The sequence below is a fragment of the Mastigoproctus giganteus genome, chromosome 7, assembly GCF_048544385.1.
Source record: "Mastigoproctus giganteus isolate SK-2022 chromosome 7, ASM4854438v1, whole genome shotgun sequence".
In the NCBI taxonomy this organism is placed as follows: Eukaryota; Metazoa; Arthropoda; class Arachnida; order Uropygi; family Thelyphonidae; genus Mastigoproctus; species Mastigoproctus giganteus.
This window is the reverse complement of record NC_143581.1, coordinates 203,567,277-203,585,726: the sequence shown is the minus strand read 5'-3', so window position 1 is coordinate 203,585,726 and position 18,450 is coordinate 203,567,277. Positions and strand designations below refer to the sequence as shown.

The 18,450-nt window shown below is 36.6% G+C and overlaps 1 protein-coding gene across 4 annotated transcripts in view; it reads left to right on the top strand.

The window, feature by feature from the left end:
- The window catches only part of LOC150083600 (putative inorganic phosphate cotransporter), a 148,675-nt gene that overhangs the window by 20,867 nt on the left and 109,358 nt on the right, over positions 1 to 18,450 (top strand). For all 4 annotated transcript variants that reach the window (XM_090378081.1, XM_090378080.1, XM_090378079.1 and 1 more), the window contains exon 2: positions 8,308 to 8,495. In XM_090378081.1, the coding sequence (XP_090234207.1) occupies positions 8,409 to 8,495 (87 nt within the window). In that variant the 5' untranslated portion in view covers positions 8,308 to 8,408. The remainder of the gene's footprint in view (positions 1 to 8,307; positions 8,496 to 18,450) is intronic.

Genomic DNA, 18,450 nt, shown 5'->3' with positions numbered 1-18,450 from the left:
GTATATCAAATTAATTTGTTAATCTAAACCATTCTGAATTTCAGAAAACATATCTATGTTAACCTTACTTTTTAATATATTTCCCGTTTAATCTATAATATTTTTGTTATGGAATAATCTACGTTAATCCCATCTTATAAATAATCCTTTGTTACAGAATAATCCATGTAATTCCTATTTGTAACCCCTGACCGTATGGCCAAGAGTTTTGCATTGCCATGGTTGCAATAAAGATATTCATTCTCTCTCTCTCTCTCTCTCTCTCTCTCTCTCTCTCTCTCTCTCTCATGGGGAGGAAGATGGGAATTTTTATCTGCAGAACATGTTAAACAGTTGAGGACCAACACCAGTGAGTCCAACATATAGCATACAGGAACTCACCGACTAATGTGATACTAGACTTTACGTAAGTTTTAGCTGACCGGTGCAAACTGAAAAAAATATGGAAATGTGCAGAGTTGTTAAAATTAAAGTATCCCTATGTAGAGGGCTCTTGAGCGAGTTCTAAGGCTTGTACTGAAGAGAAATTTGGACAACAGGTACAATAAAGAATGTGCTCGCTATTTATTAGAAAAAAAAAAAAATTAGTTATAAAATTTATCACTGTATGGCGCATAACTATCTTAGTTATAACTATCATAATCATAAGTTATTGCCACAGCACCACTACTCAGCTCTACTGTACTTGTATAAAAGCAAAACAGTCTCTTCAAAATCATACAGTAGATGTTTGCTACACTACAACAGCAATGCCAACAACATTGCAGGAAAAGGTGCTATTAGTGAAGCTGTAATATCAGAACAGCAACAATGCAGCTGCGGCTATCAAAGAATTCTAGCATTATAAGCGCATAAGGTGTCTGCTGTGCTGTTTGTGCTGTCTGCAAAATAATTGCGAAATTTTAAGCAACAGGACATCTTGGTGTTCAACCAGGTAGAGGTTGAAAATGAGTGTACTCCTCTCGTGTTGAAGATGTGGCTATGGCTGTCGTGGATTTATCAAGTTAATCTCCATGTGGTAGTGCAAGTGTGCCAGCTGTTTCTCGTGAAGTGGACATGCTGTATTCCACTGTAAGGCTAGTAATGGGTCAGGTGTTGCGGTACTATCCTTACAAGATGCACATGCTACAGCAGCTAAAGCATGGTGATACCAGATATTCGTTTCACATACACACTTCAGTTTCTGGCACGAATGACAGTGGATATCACTTGGCAATGGAACATCCTTTGGAGTGATGAATCCGAGTTCTGCTTAAATGGACAAGTGAATGTGCACAACTGTCGCATTTGGGCAACAGAAAACCCTCGAGTTATCCAAGAGGTCCCGTTGCATTCTCCAAAAGTGACAGTGTAGTGTGGATTTATGGCCACATTCATTATTGGGCCATATTTTTTTGAACAGGTAACACTGACTGGACCCCGCATCTGTTCCATCACTGGACAGCGATATTAAAAAATGTTGGCAAATTTTGCAATACCAGAGCTGCAACAATGTGGGTGCCTTGAGGATACCATATTCATGCAAGATGGTGCACCACCCCACATCCACCAGTGTCCAAAGATTGCTAAGGCAACACTTTACAGATGAACGGGTCATCAGCTCTTGTTTCCAGACATCTTGGCCACCCCAATCACTGGACTTCCTCCCATGCAAATTCTGGTCTTGGGGTTTTTTGAAGAACCAGGTGTTATCAGGAAGGATGTCAAACTCTGGCAGATCTGAAGGACAGCATTAGATGTCATGTGCTGGCTATTTCAATTGACATGTTACGTTCTGCTGTAGAAAATGGTGTTCTTCGAATGGAACTGTTGTCCAAAATGGAGAACACATTGAACAATTGTAGCGCTGTTCAAGTGATTTGTATTGCCACAGCACCATATAGCAACAAATTTCTCTTCAGTACGAGCCTTAGAACTCGCTCCTGAGTCCTCTACATAGGAGACGCCTCCGTAGCCAGGTGGGAAGGAGCAGCAGTGCATAGCACATGCTTCTTGATTAGACCGGGGTTCGAGCCCGTCACCACCAAATACGGAGGATGCGAAAAGGTCAGGGAATGACCACCGCATATCCCAGAGCAATATGACCTTACTTGCTAATGCTCCTAAAAATCAAATAACAATAACAGCAATAACCTCTACATAGGGATACTTTAATTTTAACAACAGACAGTATTTTGCATCTGTAGGGATAAATGGAGATATTGTGAAAATATCGTAATGTGAACCCAATAACACTTTTTTTTTTTTTTTTTTTTTTTTGTAATTCGTTTCAAGTTATTACTAAACTATTTATCTCTCTAAAAGGTGATATTTATAATGGAAATTGCACTACCCTTTCATCGTTATCATATGTTCCCATTATAAGTATCAATTTTGAACTCCTTTGTGATATTTTCCTAAAGCATGTTTCTGAAGGTCACGACTAAAAAACAATAAAAACAATTTGCACTTTCCGGTTTATTGGGCTTTTCTGTTAACATAATCTATTATAAATGGGCAGTAAACTTTATCTTATTGCATTTGCGATAATCCCGATAACTGGAATTCTGTGGATTTTACGTTACGGTATTATGGTGAAATGAGTTCCCCTTCACTGAAATCTTTAATCATATAAGAAAAAAATTTTCAGAAACTTCTCTTCATTCCTATTTACATATTACAATGATGAAGGGAAAGGACCAACAGAAAGTGCAATTCAACATTGAATACAATTTAAAGGACAGTGCGCGTGTAAAAGAACACGTCAACAGATCAATACACTTAAGATCAACTGATCACAAAACAGTGTTCAGGTGCTATATCGAAGATGGAACAGCTATTAATAATATGGATTGAAAATCAGATTCAGAAGCAAGTCCCCCTCAGTTGAATGGGCATTCAAGAAAAAGCAAGAAGTATTTATGAAGATATTAAGGATAAGTACGGCGAACCCCAAGCCAAGTTCGTGGCAAGCAATGGGTGGTTTAATAGGTTCAAGCATTGTGCTGGTTTCCACAATGTTAAAGTATGTGGTGAAGTCACCAGTGCCGATTCTGCAGCTGCAGAGAAATTTTGTGATGTGTGGAAAAAAATTATTGATGAAAGCGGTTATTCAATTCAGCAAATTTTTTATGTTGACGAGACTGCTCTGTATTGGAAAAAAAATGCTGGATCAAATATACACATTGCCAAAGAGAAAAGACAATGCCAGGTTTGAAGGCTTCAAAAGATAGGGCCACGCTCTTGCATAGGGCTAATGCAGTGGGAGATTTCAGATTAATACCAATTATTACAAATTATTACATATTACAGATTAATATCGGCTTGTGTACGTACCATTCTGGAAATCCTCATGCATTTAAGGACATCAATGAAGCCATCCTACCCTTGCATTTCTGTTCTAACCAGAGAGCATGGATAACAGTATCTCTCTTTGAGGATTGGTTTAAATGCTGCTTCATTCCCGAGGTTGAAAAATACTGTAAAGTAAATTATGTTCTTTTCAAGATTTTGCTCCTATTAGATGATGCTCCTGGACATCCAATGCATCTAGACCAGGCCCAGGCAAACTATGGGCCGCATGCAGCCCGCTGCACAGTTTTGTGCTGCCTGCGAGCTTTAATTGTATTTTCTAAAAAAGTTTACTTATTTTATGCCTTTTGCGACGCCTTTTTGGAAAATAAATTTGTATATATAATACATTATGGAATTTGTCGACTTGTAAATTGTTTTATCATCTCTGTATTGTTCAAATTGAGATAGAATTTGAAATTGTGCACGAACCAGAGCGAGCCAATGGGTGCTTTTATAACGGTATAATTTGCATTTATAAACTAACCGCGCGAAACTACGGTAACAGACAACCAGTGATGATGACAATGGCTTCGGCGCCTCCGTAGCCAGGTGGGAAGGAGCATCAGTGCGTAGCACACGCGTGTTGATTAGACCGGGGTTCGAGCCCATCACCACCAAATACAGAGGATGCAGAAAGGTCAGGGAATGACCACCGCATATTCCGGAGCAATATGGCCTTAGTTGCTAATGCTCCTAAAAACCAAATAACGAACAAAACAAACGACAACGGCTTTGTTGTGGTGGCGGAGTAATAGGATAGGACTGCTGACCGGCCGCAGTTCTAATCTGTTTTCTCTGACGGTCATCCCGCAGTTAGTTTTTTTGCGTTATCTTTGGTTATCATCTTGGTGCCAGTAGTGATAAAAATAATATTTACGCCCTTTTAAAAATGAATAAAAAACGAAAAATTCAACAAGAGCATCGTGTCTTCAATGAAGAGTGGAACACAAAATATTTTTTTGCTAACATAAATAATGAGACTGTTTGTCTCATCTGCCGGGATAGTGTCTCAGTTTAAAGAGTACAATATTAAAAGACATTTCACTATTAAACATTCCAAATATGGTGCCAATTTAACTTCGGAAACCAAAAAGAAACTGCTGATGGATTGATTCAAAATTTATCTAGACAACAAAATGTGTTTACGCGGCTAACTAAGGAACAAGAAGCTACTGTAGAGGCAAGTTTTGTTATTTCTCATATAATTGCAAAAAGCAACGAGCCTATTTATGATGGAGACTATATTAAAGAATGTATGACTGAAGCTTGTGGAATTATATGTCCTGACATTAAACACAAATTTGAGAATATAAGTTTATCTCGGCGAACCGTAGTAAGAAGAATTGAATGTATCAATACAAAGTTGAATGAGCAATTATTATCAGTATTAGAATCCATAACATGGTACTCGATAGTTCTCGATGAAAGTAGCAACCAAAAGAATAGTGCGCAGTTATTGATTTTCATACGTGGATGTACCTCTAATTTTGAAATTATTGAAGAGCTTCTTTCAATGGAATCTCTTAAAGACCAAACAACGGGAGCTGATTTATTTGAAAAAGTTGAGAAATGCTTAACAAGATATAATTTAAAATGGAACAAAATGGTAAGCGTAACAACTGACAGAGCACCAAGTTTGACAGGTAAAAATGTTGGAGCGTTAAAGAAAATTCAGGATAAAATTTGTGAAAATTATCCTGATTATAATTTAATTACAATTCATTGTATTATACATCAACAAGTATTATGTAAAAATGTGTTAAAAGTTGAAGATGTCACATGTGCCTTCTGTATATAATAAAGAGTTCTTCTTCATCTTGTATTATTAAACTAGTAAGTTTAATACGATCGAGGGGGGGGCCTGAAACACAGACAGTTCGTTAATTTTCTTCAAGATATTGAATCAGAGTATGCAAATATTCCTTAAAAAAAAAGGTAAAGTGCAGCCATTATCAACCCACTGCAGGATGGAAGCCACCTCAACGATTCATGCTGAGGGAAATGGACCATAATCTGCCATGCTGGTCCAGTGCGGGTTGCCAGATCGACCGTATTCAGCAGTCAGGGGCTGAACCCCAGTCTACTCAAAGAGCGTGTGCTACTGCACTCCCGCTCTTGACCACTCGGCTATGGAGGCCGTTTATCATAGCCAAATTCGATGGCTTAGCTTAGGAAAAGTTCTTCGGCGAGTATGGGATCTTAAAGATGACATCGTTCTATTTTTAAAACTGAAAAATATTATGGACTTTCCCGAATTAACTGATAATAACTGAATTTGTGATTTTGCTTTTACCCTGGACATTGTGACACACTTAAATACTTTCAACACCGTGTTACAAGGGAAAAATTTATATGCCCATTATATGGTAAAAAGTTTGAATGGATTTCAATTAAAACTCCAGTTGTTCCTTTGACATTTATTGATTAACAAGGTAGACCACTTTCCAACCATGAAGTTGCTGAAGATTCCAGAAAATAAATTTGAAAAATATTGTGAAATTATCAACGCTTTGAATGATGACTTTTCACGAAGATTTGGCGACTTCCGAAAAATTGAGACAAATTTGGCAATAGTGCGCGACCCATTTTCAATAGAAATTGATAGTGCACTGAGTGAACTACAACTTCAGATTATAGATCTGCAGTGTGATACCGATTTAAGGGAATTGTGCCGTCATGAGGAGATCTGTAAATTTTACAATACTCTTAATTCGAACAAATCCGATGAACTTAAAGATTTTGCCTGAAAAATGTTGGTTATTTTTGGATCAACCTACATATGCGAACAAACATTTTCCATCATGAATCTAAATAAAAATTCTTTACGATCAAGTATCACCGATGAACATTTACAAGCAGTTTTAAGAATCTCAACTACAAAATTAACACCCGAAATTAAAAAAATGTTAAAAGATGTAAAACAGTTCCATTCATCTCATTAAATACTTGGTTGTTAGAGAATAATTTTTTTATGTTATATTTCTTCTTCATGATAACAAATAATATATATCTGAAAATAGTATTTTACGTGCAGCCCGCCTTTTTTTTGAATTCCTATTGTGTCCCTTCAGCCCAGGCCTGATCTAGATGATTTCATTTCAAACGTGAGTCATATTTCTACTGCCAAACGCGAATTCACTCATTCAACCTATGGATCAGGGTGTTATTTCGAATTTAAAAGCATACTATTTTTGCACAACATTTGCTCAGGCATTGTCTGTAGTAGATGGTGAGAAAAATTTTACGTTAAGAGACTTTTGGAAATCTTACAATATTTACCCTGCCATCTTAAACATTAATAAGTCCTGGGCGGAAATTACTAAAAGTTGTTTAAATGGCGAATGGAAGAAAATATGCCCACGGCACATAGAAGGGTTTGAAAAAGATGAATCATATGAAGAGGTTACAGGTAAGATTGTAAAGGTTGCAGAGCTACTTCAGTTGGAGGTTGTTGCCAAAAATGTGGAGGAGTTAGGAAGAAAAGTAATTATCTAACGAAAAACTTATTGACTTGCAGGCAGTGATAGTGAAAGAAGAAAATGCTTACGAAGCTCAAGATGAACCAGATGAGGAGCTGAGATGATTCATCACCAGAGAGATGGCAGTGGCATTTCATGAAATTGCATCGGCAATGGTGAGGTTCGAGAAGATGGATCCTGACAGCGAACGATTCTTAAAAGTTAGTAGAGGGGTGAATGATATGCTTACTTGCTACAAAGAAATCTATGATGAAAAGAAAAAAGCCACTGTCCAGTCATCCATTAATATGTTCTGTCGTAAAGCTGAGCGGCCGACCCCTTCTAAATCTCCATAGCTCTCAACTTCCACGTCGGCGTACTTATCAGCTGAAGACATTGATTCTGGTAACGATGCTCGAGAGATAAAACTTACCGGCGTTATGCCTGTCTCCTCTCATTTTTTGTAATTTTATAATTTTGAAATTTTTTAAATTGCACGCTTTTTTAAATTTTTCCTCCACATGAGTTAAAAAATTGAATAAATACGATAAATAATTCTATTCACATGTTCATTGAACATTTCTTTTTTGATTTAATCAATTCAGCGAGCATAGTTGCAAGTGCTGCACAAGCATTGGGGAAATTCTGACTTACGTAGAGTTCCGCGGAATGCAACCCTTGCGTTAATCGGGGAGTGGCTTTACTTGAATCAGATTTCTGTCATTTCTAAAAATACTAGTTTCTTTACTAAGAAATTTAAGAAGTAAGTCCTCCCACTGCCTCCACAAGGTCAGCTTATTTTGGTTTAACAACTTTGGAAGATCACTAATACATGCTGTATTACATGCTTTAGTCACATCAGTTAATTATATTTCACCATTCAGTGATCTATATCAGCCTCTCTATCTAGAGCCAGTTTCAAAACCTCATTTGAGACCCAAGCATAGGTACTATACTAAAGCTTTTAGATGTAATCAAATGTATAGTCAACCCTTTTCATTTCTGGTGGACCTGATGCAAGTCTGATTGCTCTCCAGATCTCGCAGTGAAGGAGTGGTAGTGGGAAGAGATTTCAAACTTTGTTTCTGATATTTGAGAGATTGAATATTGGTAGATTTGGGCTTTTAACCTCATAGGTTATATCTTCTGAGTATTGCTGGTATGGTATGTGTTAAATCAGTTTATTTGAGGGAAATTTTTTTTGTGTTATATTTTTATCTTTCCATCATTTGTGCCCTAAATTTAACAAAAACACTCACATGGCATCTGTGAGACATCCCTTTTTGTTTTAATTATAAAAAATTTAATTTTTAACATTTTTTGACCGAACTGAAAATGGTTGGCTATTAAATACGATCTGTATGTTTTCTATATCATTCTTCATCATTCTGTCTCCCTTATCTCTGTCATTATATATCACTTTACAACTTTCTAGATGTTTATGTTTCACTTAAGGTGTTATATATTGTATTTTATAACATTCAGTGTTATTTAATATATTAATTTTTTCCTTTAGCTTGTTTACCTAGATATATTGCAGCAAGATATGTCTTGACAGCTCTAGGCTGCTTAGGATTTTGCAATGTTTATGCTTTGCGGGTCAATTTGAGTGTGGCCATGGTAGCCATGGCAGAACCACCTAATAGTTCCAAATCTGATGATTGTTCTTTTGAAGATGAAACAAATTCAACTACACCTAAGCAGGTCAGTAACTTTTTGTATAGGTAGTTTGATTTATGTCAGGAATGTGTTCCTATGCCCAATTTCTGGATTCCCAACTCAGTGGGAACCTTGTTGTCAGCTCAGCATTGTGCAGTTCCAGCATTCATGGAAGCCATCTCCCTTCCAGTTCCCCAATTGTAACTTAATTTTGGGGACACTGGGAAGTTGCCGAACACCACGAATGGACTTTGGCTATATGTTCTGCCACAAATCATAGCTTGAGTGACTTCCTTCCAATGATGTTGCAACATTGTCTCTGGACTTTTAATTATTGTATCCCCTCCAGAATTCCCAAACTGATGGATGGTCCTCACCATCTGTGTCAGCAGTGAGGTGTCACATAGTCCATTGGGAGTAATAGGCTTTGAATGTTGGTTGCAGCATTCAGATCTTCAGTGTTAACAGGATGGCCAGATGTTTTGTCAAAAATAAGTAAGGCTCTATTGATGAAATTTTTGTTTCATATAATACTGTTTGATGATGGGAGAGAATAAGCAAATTTTTAAATTTTAGAATTGAAAATTTTAAAATTAAACATTATATCAAAATGATATAATTTGAAATGATGTAAATTGTAGACTGCATGTATCTATGTTTTCTAAGTTTTTGAAATACAAGATTAGGAAATATGTATGTGTCTTGTGATATGAATATTTACTATAACTTATTACGAAATGTTTTACTGGTATATACAATTAAATTTTAAAATTAACATTATCAGTTATTAATAAATATTGATACATTTTTAAGTTTTGTAACTTGGTGATCATGTTCTCTCAATAGACAAGTCTGTGATTCCAGAGCCCTAAGCACAATTTCAAATTTTTTTATTTGTTTTCAAATTTTATTGACAGTGTTTTTTCTTTCATTTTTGCCTTATTTTTGGACTCCATCTGTATGGGATCAATCTTCTAAAAAGATTTTTTGCACATGATCTTGAAATAAGATGGCATCTTCTGAAATTCATATTAAACTTCCTGAATTATCAGACATTTTAAGTTAGGGTACTTAATACCTTTTCCAAAACTTATATTCAAGAAGAGGGAGGGTTCAATTCTGAGTGTGACTCTATTTGCTATTAGAATCAATTCAATAAATAATGTACCTGATACACTATATACCTATCTATATGCTGATGATCTTAGTAATTCATACCACTTTCAGAACGTGCCCATGATTGTACAGTGGAGTGCAATCAACTATGGTATAGAAACTTGGACTAAGAATAACAGATATTGACTCCTATACAAAAAACAAATGGTATATTTTTTTTGCTGAAAACATAACTTACACCATGAACCAGAACTAAGACTAACAAATAACATCATTCTTCTTGTATCTTGTATCTGATTTCTTGATATTACTCTAGATAGCAAGCTGTATTTTAGAATTCATTAAAACTCTTCGTGTTACTTGCTTGAAGAAACTAGACATCATTCTAAGAGTCATATTAACTGAAACTTAGGGTGCTGACCAATATTCACTACTAAACCTGTACAGATTACTAATAAGATTCCAATTGGACTGTGGTACTACTGTTTATGATTTGGTTTGACCAGTTGCATTAAAATGGCTAGACCTTATCTATCATAGTGCTTTACATTGCCTTATGCAAGTTTTTAACTTCATCTGTTGAAAGCTTATATGCAGAAACAAACCACCACTCCATCTTTGCAGAAAAGTGCTATTAGCATTAGTAGAGGCATATGATGCAAGAAAGCAAGCTTATACAGCATCAGCCATAAAAAAAAAACTTTACATTTCACCCATCCATTCACTACAAACGTTTTCCACTTCTTCCTTGAATTTATTTAAGCTATCAACTTCCACAACAACAGATGGAAGTTTGTTCCAGCGATCAACTACCCGCTGGCTAAAGGCAAATTTCCACACATCTATTCGACAACTGTCTTTCCTCAATTCCAGTTTATGCCCCCCTCAGGTTTGTAATCTGAGCAAGAGGAAGAATCCCATCAGCATTGAGCCTTCTCAATCCATTCAAGGCCTTATATACCTCTCAATCAGATCATATCGCAGGTGCCTAGTCTCCAGATGCTGCAATTTGCAGAACCTAAGCCTTTCTTCATAAGAGCACCCCTTTGTTCCCCTCACCAGTCTTGTTGCCCTTCTCTGTACTCATTCTATCATTTGTTCCTTCTCTGTACTCCTTCCTAAAATGAGGCTTCCAGACCTGTATGCAGTACTCAAGGTGTGGCCTGACTATTGCCTTATACAAGGGAATAATCACCTCCTTATCCTTGCTAGCAAAATTCCTGTATATCATTGACCAGACCCTATGACCTGCTCAGGCACCCTGTCTGCACTGCTCAGAAAACTTCATATCTGACTGCACAATTACCCCCAGGTCTCTTTCATTCTCCACTACCTTGAGTGTAGCACAACACAGTTGGTATATTTCTCTGGAGTTACTGCTACCCATATGCAGTACTTTGCATTTGTCAATGTTAAAACTTCAGCTGGCACTTCTCAGCTCATATGCCCAACTTTTCTATTGCTAAACTACTCTGTCAAAATTAAATGTCTGCTCTTTCATCCAAAATGGATATACATCTGTGAACTATAGTGGGAAAGCCTGTGCAGACGTAAACTGATGAGAAACAAACCGGCTGGTATACATCTACACAATCTTTTAAATGACCGTCAGTTACATTATGACAGGATTGACTCATACACAGCTCCTCAAGAACCTCCCTAGAACCTTCATTAATATGTGATGACTTTCCTGTTATTAGGTAGAAATAGCTTCTCCAATCAGTATTTAATACAGCTATATTCTGCTCACTCAGCTCAATACTCATACAGTATACAAATACATACATGTGTTTCCAAAACTGATATCAAATCAAAGTTAGCACAGCTGCAGTCTTTCCAAATTAGCATTAGTAAAGGCACATGATCCAAGAAAGCAAACATATGTAGCATCAGTCAAAAAAAAACCCCTTCTCATTTCACCCATCCACTCGCTCCAAATGTTTGTCTAGTTCTGCCTTGAATCTATTTAAGCTATCAACTTCTACATCGACAGATGGAAGTTTGTTCCAGCAATCAACCACCAGCTGGCTAAAGGCAAACTTCCGCACATCTATCCTACAACTGTCTTTCCTTGATTTGAATTTATGTCTTCTCAGGCGATTATTCTGATCAAGGGAAACAATCCCATCAGCATTGAGCATGTTCAAACCATTCAAGGCTTTCAACACCTCAATCAGATCACCTCGCAGGTGCCTAGACTCCAGACACTGTGATTTGCAAAACTTAAGCCTTTCTTCGTAAGAGCAACCCTTTGTTCCATTCACTAATCTTGTTGCCCTTCTCTGTACTTGTTCCAGCAGCTCTACATCCTTCTTCAAATGAGTCCTCCAGACCTGCTTTAAGGTGTGTCCTGACCATTGCCTTATACGAGGGGATAATCACCTCCTTATCCCTGCTAGAAAAATTCCTGTATATCATTAACTAGACACCATGAGTTACTCTTGCAGACCGTCTGCACTGCTCAGAAAACTTCATATCTGCCTGCCCAATCACCCCCAGGTACTTTTCATTCTCTACCACTGTCCACGTAGTCGTCTTGGGCTAAAACCAATCACTCAATTTGTAACCTTGACAGCTGATTCAGAATTAAATCTAAAAGTAGTCTCATTTGTTATCTCATCCTGTCACTAATTTGTAAACAAAACCCCAGGGGTTAGCATTTCCAGCCTCCCCTGGACCAAAGTTTTCCATTTAGTCCCACACGGTTGATATGTTACACTGGGGTTACTGTTTTCCATATGCAGTACTTTTGTCAATGTTAAACTTCAGTTGCCCCCTCTCAGCCCATCTGCTCAAATTTTATAGATCCTGTTGCAGCAGCGTACTGTCATTATTGTCATTAACAACCCTGCCAACCTTTGTATCATCTGCAAACTTGGACATTAAGCCCGATATACCATCATCAATATCATTAATAAATACAGAAAACAACAATGGACCCAACACTGAATGCTTAGGGACTCCACTAATAACATTAGTACAAGAAGAGCAGTGTCCATTGATTACCACTATCTGTCTTCTCCCACTCAAACATCCTTCTATCCATAGAAGCAGCAATTTTCCTCCAATGCCACACTACTCCAATTTGTGCAGCAGTCTTCCATGTGCAACAGTATCAAAAGCCTTTCTAAGATCCAAATATATGATATCAAAATTATTCTTTGCATCCAGTTCCTTTGTGACCACATCATAGTATCCAATCAAATTGGTCAGACAAGACTTTCCCTTAACAAACTCATTCTGCATCTAAGCTATAACTGAAGTCTTGTCTTGATGATCTTGCAGTGCTTCCATTAATTTCCCTGGAACAGAAGTTAACCTAACAGATCTGTAATTACTTGTGTCACCCTTTGATCCCCACCATGTGAATTGGTGATACGTTTGCACATCTCGAGTCCGTGTGGACCTCCTCTGAGTCCGACGATGTTCTCATAATTATGGCTAATGATTTGCTTACTTCCTTTGCCGCCTCCTTTAGTATAGCTGGATAGATCCCATCCACCCCTGGTGCCTTTCTTATGTTTATCTTTAACAATTTCTCCTCTACTTTGCTCTCAGTATTACAAAATAATCTGGCTCACTGCCAGAGTTTAATTCACCCCTGGCATTCCCCTCCCTGAATAACTCCTCATGTGTGAATGTAGATGCAAAATACTCATTTAGTTTGTTAGCCAACTGAGCAGGATCATCAACAGTTGAACCATCGATATCAGGTGGACCAATCTGATTCATCCCTTTTCTTCTAGAGTTTACATAAGTAAAGAACTCTTTGCTGTTTTTCTTTTCGTCCTTTGCAGGCCTAACCTCCTTTGTGACTTGGTTACAAATAAGCTTATATCTATCATATGCTTTTATGTCACCTGTTAATTTATATGTATCCCATGCATTTTTCTTCTCTGCCACGGTCTCATTAGTTCAACTGACATCCATTTAGGCCTAAACCTCGAATAAAATTTCTTAGTTAGTTGGTATGAAAAGCCTTAGTAGCTTCCAAGATTAATTCTTTGAATTCTTCCCATTTTGAATTTGCTGTTCGTAACATCATCAGTTGGTCCCACCATATAGAATTTAAATACTGTCTCAGACCACCGTAGTCACCTTTACAAAAGCAAAAACCCTTCCCTTTACTCCTGATGGTAGTAACTTCTTTGAGTAAATCCCACTTGAGCACACTGCAATCACTCCACCTAGTGGTTCCTTTATCTGCAGATTCTGCATGAAGAATCACTACTGATAATCAAATCAAGAATATTACTCCCTCTAGTTGCCTCCCGAACATGCTGCTGTAGAAAACAATCATCCAATAAATCTATAAAGGCCTTGCTAGTGTGTGAGAGACCAACCCACAAATTCCAGTCAATATCTGGGAAATTAAAATCCCTCATTATAAGACACTTTTATTTACTGGACCACTGTATTTCTCTGTACAGTTTATTAATCTATTAGTCTGTATATCCCCCCCCCAAGTTAGCAGTTATCTGACCCACCTAACACTGCCTCAATAGCATCAGCAAATATTCTTGCACCCTTTCTATTTAGGTGTATCCCATCTCTGTAGAAGTGGTCTCACCTGTTAACAAGCACAGACCATGCTGAGAAAAATTCTACCCCTTGAGCCTTGCACAATCTCTCCAAACCTGAATTGATCGACAAGGCTCCCATCATATACTCCCTCCTATCGTGTCTGGACAGAATTGCAAACACTTTCAAATTCAACCCTAACTGACGGCTTTTTTTTTCAACATTGACCTGTACTTGTTAAGTAATTCCACCGGTCTCCTACTCTTAATATTATTAGTGCCAACGTGTACAACAATATCATATTTTGTGCCCTTAAAAGATATCTGCTCTACAACATCATCAACCTTTGCCCCTGGCAGATATACTCTGGTCCCGTTCCACCTATCCTATTTGCACAATATGTTCCCCGTTTCCCAGACAATAGTCACCGACAACAACTAGTTTCTTTCGGACCAGTGCATTCTGCCTTGGGGGATTGCCGCTGTGTTGCATGATGTTGAAGTGTGAGCTCTGTCGTTGTTGTGGGCAGCTGAGAGCTTGTGGGCCCCTCAATTTATATTCTTCGTGGGCATCCACCCTGTCCTTCAAGCTCTCATATAGGCCCATAAAGACGCTGAGTTGATGTCTGATTTCCTCACACTCCTTATATCGTGCAGACACAAAGATATTCCCCTTGGCAATATCATGTTCCGTTCCTGATTGATCCACAAACATCAGACAAGCAGTACATTTCAAAAGGCTGTGATTCAGAGGACAACAGCCCCCTCAGTTCTCCCCCGAGCCACAGCACTCTCATTAGCTTGAACCTTTTGCTTTGCTGCTCTGCTCTGGTCTGGGTCATGATTTCGATTCAATTCCAAATAAAATTTCAGTTTCAATACAAAAATATAACCCTAAACTTATATTCCAATGCAGTTATAACGCTATATATATATATAGCGTTATAACTAGTACCTGTTACTTCAATTCTATATATATATATATATATACTATCATTGAATTATATTAAGTAAAGTTAAATTATAATGAAATAAATAAATAAATAATTAATTAAGCATTCATTAGAGGCAGCGACATGCAATTCCTCCTTATGAAGCTGAAATACATCCAGTATGTTAAATTAAATAAAATAAAACATAAGCCAGTAGTATGGCAAAAACTGTAGAGCGAAAATTAACATAAAAATAACCCAAATAAATAATCGAACGAAAAGAAAGAATAGATATAAATAGTAGCCCATAAACCCTTGTATAATTTCAAACTTTAAATCCAATTAAAACTATACAAAATTTAGACTAATGCCAATTATTTATTGATTTAGCGGTACCCCCCAGAGAGGTACCATTTCCGAAAGACGTGAAATATCACCAAAAGAGAGTTAAAGGAACTACGAGACGATAACAAAATCAAAATAAATTAAAATAAAATAAAATGGACTGACCATCATGCCCCATATCGACAGAGGACCACGAGGCCAAATAATGGTCATGGAATCGCTGCATTTCAATCGCTATGCAAATCGTCGCCATGGTGAAATGATCGAAGTACCAATTCACCCTCCCTCCTCCGATCGATCCACCAATGCAGAGGATTTGCACGGCAGTGGTCCTTATGCAGCAAAAAATAAAATATAGAACAGACAGCACTCTAGAGCAGAGCCACACCACTGACATACTGTAAGCTGAATCAGCTTATATAGAAGAAAAAAGGAAAATAGATGGCGGCACAGGTGTTGCTAAATTAGCATATCGACCCATTACTGTTGAATTATATTAAATGTTGACAAAAGTTAAATTATAATAAAATAAATAATTAAGCATTCATTAGAGGCAGCATCTTGCAATTCCTCCATATGAAGCCGAAATATATACTATCATTGAATTATATTAAGTAAAGTTAAATTATAATGAAATAAATAAATGAATAATTAATTAAGCATTCATTAGAGGCAGCAACATGCAATTCCTCCATATGAAGCTGAAATACATCCAATATGTTAAATTAAATAAAATAAAACATAAGCCAGTAGTATGGCAAAAACTGTAGAGCGAAAATTTGGTGATATTTCACGTCTCTCGGAAATGGTACCTCTCTGGGGGGTACCGCTAAATCAATAAATAATTGGCATTAGTCTAAATTTTGTATAGTTTTAATTGGATTTAAAGTTCGAAATTATACAAGGGTTTATGGGCTACTATTTATATCTATTCTTTCTTTTTGTTCGATTGTTTATTTGGGTTATTTTTATGTTAATTTTCGCTCTACAGTTTTTGCCATACTGCTGGCTTATGATTTATTTTATTTAATTTAACATATTGGATATATATATATATATATATATATATATATATATATATGTATATTTTAATTAATTATTTATTTATTTATCATATTAATTAAAATATACATATATTTACATTTGCATCCGTTGCTGCTGCTTTGCGCGCTTCGGTGCATTTGCCATATCCAGTTTATTTAACTCTCTGATGTTTTCTGTTTTTACTCTTTAATACAATCTTTTATATATTATATTATTATATATATATATATATATATATATATATAGAATAGAAGTAATAGGTACGGGATTTGTAATAAGAGGAATATATGAAGGAATATAGACCTGGGTTACTACTGTGTATAGTAGAAGACACCCAAAGACTGTAAATAAATAAAAGATAGGAGGTTATGCTTTTAGTGTTGAGAGAGAGAGAACAGCAGGTAGTGTAATCAACAAACGGGTTAGATAACATGGAGAGGCAGTCCAGTTAAAATAACACAATTTGAACCTGCAACACAGAAAGTCAAAAATATTACATTATAAGTACTTAGTGCTGTAATTCAGATGATTTCAACATCGTTAACGAAGGCCAGCCGTCAAAATGCAGCAAAAAGTAAGGACCCGTTTGTTGATTACACTACCTGCTGTTCTCTCTCCACACTAAAAGCATAACCTCCTATCTTTTATATATATATTTCAGTATCGTATTATCTCCGAGTTACGTTATATGACTTTCGCATCTTCTTTCAAGTTATATGTATTAATTTATAATGTTCCATTTGTAAAATCGAGGTTGTTATATGTATTTGATTAAAAAAAAATACAATTTAATTGACAATGAAATTTAATAAGATTAATAAATTTTACTGATTAATTGATAATATTATACTAAGCTAACAGATTTCTAATACAGTGCTGCGTGTTTTGCTTTCTAGTTTTACATTAAACCTTACGCTATCTAGTTCGGGATATACATTGTATTGGATAACAATGGCTGCAAGGTTATGAACAGTACATCTACGGACACTAAGTATTAATTAACTTTCAAAATCGCTATCTAAATTCAAAATAAACCAAGGAACTTGACTAAGTCTATAAGCTACTTATAGAAAATAATTTAATATAACAATTAAGTCAATAAAACAGCTAAATATAATTAAAAACTTAAAACTTAGCATTTGCTGCAGCTGCAAAATCTTGTCTAACACGTGGATTGGATACTCTATCATATCACAAACTTATTGTTGAATGTAGTGTATATGCTGCTGAGATAATGCAAAAAGTCAGATTCAGCTCCTATCAATAACATATAGTGTAATATACACAGATTTGCAAAGTGTAATTTATGCGTTACAGATAGAATCTGTCTTCACATTCCCAATAAGAAAAATACAAGCTGTTATTAAGAAACTTGAAAGAAAGCAAGTTGTCAGAATATGCTGGATTCCTGGAATCCAGCATATTCTGAATCAGAATTAGTGTCAATGAATGGGCCAATCAAGTTGCTAGAACTATTACAAGCCCTGTTCATGAAACCCTTTGAGTCCCATACATTGACTATACCCCAGGGGTTCACATCTGATGAGTATGTGCTTGGCACACCCAGGGTCCTGAACTAGACATCATCATTCTTCTCTTTCTTGGTGCCTCCATAGCCAGGTGGGCAGGAGCATCAGTGTGTAGCACACACTTCTTGATATGACCGGGGTTCGAGCCCATGACTACCAAATACAGTGAGGATGCAGAAAGGTCAGGGAATGACCACCACATATCCCCGGAGCATATGACCTTAGTTGCTAATGCTCCTAAAAACCAAATAACAACAAATCTTTCTTGGTGATTCCCTTCTGCTTTTGACACTCTCTCTCTCTCTCTCTCTCTCTCTCTCTCTCAGGGTAACCTTTTTTTTTTTTTGGCTGGTGCAGCACAAACCTCAGGGCATCCTTGCACCATATAACTAATAATCATAATAATAATACTCCATACATAAATGGTCATTTGGCTTCAGATATGGCAGAATAAAACCAGTAATAAGCTTCTTCAAATTAAACCAGAAATGCAGTACTGAAAATTTTCAAATTA